We start from the raw sequence: 4,978 nt of genomic DNA on the forward strand, positions 1-4,978 counted from the left end.
GGGCGGCGCGGCCCGCGGGTGCCGGGATCCGGGAATAGCTGCGGAAAAGGGCGATCGTCCATGGCCGCCTCCCGGCCCTGCCCGACAATCCCACCCTGAGAGCGCTGTCCGAACGCTCCCGGAGCTCTGGCGGCCTCAGGGCCGTGACCGTTCCGCGGAGAGCCTGGTCAGTGCCAGCCCACGCTGTGCTGGAAGAGCCTTTCCCTAATTTCCCAGCTAAACACGCCCCGGCACAGCTCCGGCCGTTCCCGGGCTCCTGACCCCGGTCACGAGGGCGGAGGTGACCCTTGGGAGGAAGCACGTGAGGTCAAATCCCTAATTAATGACTGGAGATGAACTCCAGCTCCATGTGAGCACAAGCCGGAATTCCCTGAGTTCCCTGGGGTGAAATGGGAAATCCCGAACCCCAAAGTGCTGGAAAGCTCTGGAGCTCCGGGACAGAGCCGGGCCATGGCTGAGGCTGTGTCACCTCCAGACATGCCCAGCGGGACTGGATCTCCTGGGTTTCTTCCCCAAAGATTATCCCATGGGGATTCCAGTTGTTCCCTGGCTCTCATCCCTACCAATCCAAGACCTGTCTCTTCCCAGTTAAAGAAACAACAATAACAAAAACCCAGCGCCGAGGTCATAAATAAAATATTGTCATCTCCCCATGCTTTTACTTATTCTCTTGCCTATGGACGAGAAGCTGTGGCTGATCCTGGAAAATGGGAATGCTGTTGTACAACGGGCGCTGTGAACACAAGGTGGCAGGATTAAAAAGCACATTTTAAATACAGTTAGACCCCAGAAATGTGGTGATACCAAACTCGTTTCTTGGAGCACGAATAAAGTGTTGGAAATAACCAGGAGAGGAGCTGCCATGTTGTTCTTCAGTACAGCCAAATTATATTCCCAGTGAAATGACAATAAAAGCTCAGAAATGAAATAAATTAGAAGAAATAAAGCAAAAATGGGGCTGATTAGCTTAAGGTCTTCATTGTGCTGCAAAACTATGGGGATTGGTGAAGGAATTCTGAATGAGTTAGAGATGGGACCTCTGAGTTTTTAGATGATGTGGTTTATTTTAATTCTACACAGGCAGGGAGGGGGAGTTGGGGTCCCACCTTCACTGCAGGGCTCCGAAGGTCCCAAGACCCTCAGTCACGAGACTTTTTAAGGATCTATTGACCAATAAAGCACTGCCAACAAGGATATTTGTGGTTTTGACCCAAACCTTAAATATTTCATCTTATGGACTCGTGTGTGAGCTTTCTTCCCCAATCATGTTCTGACACACAAACCTGCAGTGCTGCATTCTAAACTCCTTGTTCACCTCTGTAACTACTTTTATTTTTTCTATATCTTAAACTCTAAAACTCTCAACTTTCCTCTACTTAATCTATCTCTTCTTTAAGCTATAAATCCACATTCTCACTTCTAGCACCTCAGTTTGGGAGCCTTTTCCAGTGTCTCAGATCAAATCCTGTGTTTAATTCTGAACTTTGTCTTCCAGGCCCAGAGTTCTGAGAGTTCCCTGCATTTCAGATTCCAACACAAAACCATTCCTGATGAATTCAGGTGATGAGGAGCGCAAATGCTGCAAACAAAATGGAATTCACAGGAAAATTCTTAGTGGCCATTAGATTTCAGCAGAGCTGGACTCAAGAAAACACTCAGAAACAAAACTTATTTACTCCTTTAAATGAATACAATTAATTACATTTGCAAGAAACAAAAATAACTCACTGCAAGCTTGGTGGGATTAGACCAGAGGTAGCTTTAATGCTGCTTCAGGTAAAAACATTTGGAGAAGGATTTAAAATCAGCAATTTCAACTAGAACAGTCTGAATGGATTTTAAATTCAGCAATTTCAACTAGAACAGTCTGAAAGGATTTTAAATTCAGTAATTTCAACTAGAACAGTCTGAAATTATTTTAAATTCAGTAATTTAAATTAGAACAGTCTGAAAGGATTTTAGATTCATAGAACAGTCTTAAAGGATTTAAACTGAGCAATTTCAACTAGAACAGTCTGAATGGATTTTAAATTCAGCAAATTCAACTAGAACAGTCTCAAACGCGTGTAAACAAGGTCCAGCACCTCGGTGGTGTCTTCTGAACGTGCTTGGTGAGAAGTTCCTCCTGCTGCTTCCTCTCAGCACTTTTATTCTCTTTACCAAGTCATTCCTTTAATTCTTTTGAAAGGACTTCATTCTCCGGATGAGGAAACCCGGACAGAACGCATGGATCTGACAGGAAAATGGAAGTGTGGATCCAGCTGATCCTGTGCTCTCTGTGCTGCTTCCCAATCTTCACCTGGTGGCTGCCAGGCCATCCACAAGATGAATTTTTGTCTTAAAAATAACCTTACACTGAAGGCCCTTCCAGTTCAAGAAGACCAGTTAATTAAAAAAATAATAATGTGTAAAGAACCAGAAAAAAAGCAACAGTCTAAAAAATAAATATGTGGAAATCAAGGGAAATAAGGAGAGAAGAGCCTGTTAAGTCTAAAAATAATCAGGACAGACACACAAAAAGTTTGTTCAAGTGGTGCAAGAAATGAGGAGAAGGAGCAGTTTATACAGAAAAAAAAAATTAAAGTCTTTGGTAGCAATGAATTCTTCCAATTTTTACAGTACTTGTATTCTAAAAATAATTCTCTATTATCCATGTAAGTATATTTTATAATTTATTCCCTACTGTAGTTTATTACCAAAACATAGAAAAGCCCAAGAGAAAAACTCAGAAAGAGAAATGGAAAAAAAATCTCAGAAAGAGAAATGAAAAAATCTCAGAAAGAGACGGAAAAAAATGTCAGAAATAATCTGAATAGTGTTCAGTCTAGAGCCCCTTTCTGTGCCTGGAGTTCTGCTCACATAATCCCAAATTTTCCAGCCAGGAAGGTGCTTTTGCCCTGGGCTGAGGCATTTTTGGCTGGGGCGGGCGTGTCCAGGGTGGAGTAGCGGATCTGGAACCCCCCTGCAGTCACCGAGGCGTCCGTCAGGAACTTCAGCGTCATCACGTTCCCTGCGCAGGAAAAATCAGATTTTATGGGCTTGGGTGGCAGAAAAATGGGGGATTTGACATGGATTTGGGAGGGTTTTAATTGTTTTCACATCTATTTTGGGTTTTAAGTTTTTTCAGAAATATTGTGGAGGGGGGGTTATTTTTCTTTATTTAATTAATTAATTTTAGTTTTTTACCATTTTTAAAAATTTAATTAATTTCAGGGTTTTTTTTCCAGATATATTTTGAGTATTTAATTTTTGTCACATATATTTTGGGTTTTAAGTTTTTTTCAGTTCCCACAAAGAGTGCAAATAGTTTACCTGTGCTAATGATATCATCTGGCAACTCATCTCCACAAAACCTGGAAAAAAAGGAAATGCTGATGATTAAAGTATGTAATATACTATAGTATGAATCATATATAGTATACACTATAGTATATATAATATATATAATGTGTAACATGCTATAGTACGTAAAGAAACGCTGGAGTCAGAAAAATCTCAGCTCTGCTGTGGGATCAACCCAGTGGGAATGACCCCTGGGTACCAGAAAGGAAAGAAAGATGAAAACCCATCCAAGCTTGGCCAGTGAAAGGCATGGCCCTGCCCTTGCCTTTCCCAGAGCACAGCTCCCACCCTGCCAGAGCTCCTGTGTCCATTTGTCAGCACGGATCTGGCCACAGCACCCTGCCCAGAAAGGATTTTCCAAGCTCACATATCTGTTGTGGTGTCACTCACTCGGGGTCACCAATGGTTGTGCTGTTGTGAGGGTCCCCAGGATGAGGTGAGAGATGAGAATTGACTCCAAGTTCTCAGAAAGTTGATATTAATTATATCATATATTATATATTACATATTATATATTACATATTATATATTACATATTATATATTACATATGTTATATGTTATATATTATATGGTATGTGGCATGTTATATATTTTACATTTATCACGTAAATGTTAAAATTTTTATTAAACAGCATTCTTCTGAAGGGAGGGGGACAAATTAACCATAAATTTGCACATCAAATGTGCTTTACCTGCCCACAAATCCGTTGACGTCGTCGTAGCTGTCGTAGACCTCCAGGAAGTCAGCCAGGCAGGCAGTGTCATCCTCCACATCGAACTCCAGGAACTGCAGGTGGATCCTCTGCCCGTACCTGACCCGGATGTGCCAGTAGCACACCTGCTCGTTCTCGTACTCGTTCGGGTAGCCTGGCGACTTGAAAACGTGTTTGGAATCCGTGAAGACTCCACCACACTCTTTTCCTAAGGGGGAGGTAAAAGCAGGGAGAGTTGGAGTTTTAATTCTGGCTGTGGTTTGAATCTTCAGGCACTTGGAGCTGGAGATCTGCAGGGAATCACACAGGGACATCCAGAGTGACAAAGCTTCTTGTGGACAGGCTTAGCAGCTGCTCTGCAGGCCAAACAACTGAGTTAGCAGCAGAAGAAATTGATAAAATATGAATTTATCCACAGCAAGGAAGAAAGCAAGGCCATTAGCATGGAAAAACATAAAATAGACACATAAGGGATATTTGCAGCCTTAGTGAGCAGCATTTGTGCCTTAAAAATTTGTTATAAATTCCTGCCAATTAATTGTAGACATTAATTTTGTACCAATAAAACACAATAAGTTATTGCTTTGTCGAGCTATTTTGATGTAACTAATGACTTGGTGTATCCTATCCCCATCTGTCAGAGGTGGGGCAGTTCTCTTCTGTTCATTGGGCAGTTTTCTTTATCTCTTCCACACCAATCCTCCCTCCAGGAGATCTCTTCTATTCATGGGCCATTAATTATTAATTATCTTCTGTCCATGGCCACTGAGTGTCCCTGCATGGCTGATAAAATTCCATCATCCCATTGGGAGATGCTCCGCCCAGGGGAGGAGCCAAGCATTCCTACCTGGATACAATCTGAGGTTTGGGACACCACAGCAGCCTTTGCCCCCTGCATTCCCAGAGGAGCAGCTTTCTGCT

The 4,978-nt window shown here is 42.4% G+C and overlaps 2 protein-coding genes across 2 annotated transcripts in view; both read right to left on the reverse strand.

Moving 5' to 3' along the window:
• RIF1 (replication timing regulatory factor 1) overlaps positions 1-864 on the reverse strand; it is a 29,850-nt gene extending 28,986 nt beyond the window's left edge. The window contains exon 1 of the mRNA XM_031064398.1: positions 805-864. Coding sequence (XP_030920258.1) covers positions 805-864 — 60 coding nt within the window. The remainder of the gene's footprint in view (positions 1-804) is intronic.
• An 804-nt stretch (positions 865-1,668) lies between these two features.
• The window catches only part of TNFAIP6 (TNF alpha induced protein 6), an 18,663-nt gene continuing 15,353 nt past the window's right edge, over positions 1,669-4,978 (reverse strand). The window contains exons 4-6 of the mRNA XM_005429915.2: positions 4,037-4,265; positions 3,313-3,353; positions 1,669-3,010 (exon numbers count right to left, since the gene is read on the reverse strand). Coding sequence (XP_005429972.1) covers positions 2,856-3,010; positions 3,313-3,353; positions 4,037-4,265 — 425 coding nt within the window. The 3' untranslated portion in view covers positions 1,669-2,855. The remainder of the gene's footprint in view (positions 3,011-3,312; positions 3,354-4,036; positions 4,266-4,978) is intronic.

The sequence above is a fragment of the Geospiza fortis genome, unplaced genomic scaffold, assembly GCF_000277835.1.
Source record: "Geospiza fortis unplaced genomic scaffold, GeoFor_1.0 scaffold677, whole genome shotgun sequence".
NCBI lineage: Eukaryota > Metazoa > Chordata > Aves > Passeriformes > Thraupidae > Geospiza > Geospiza fortis.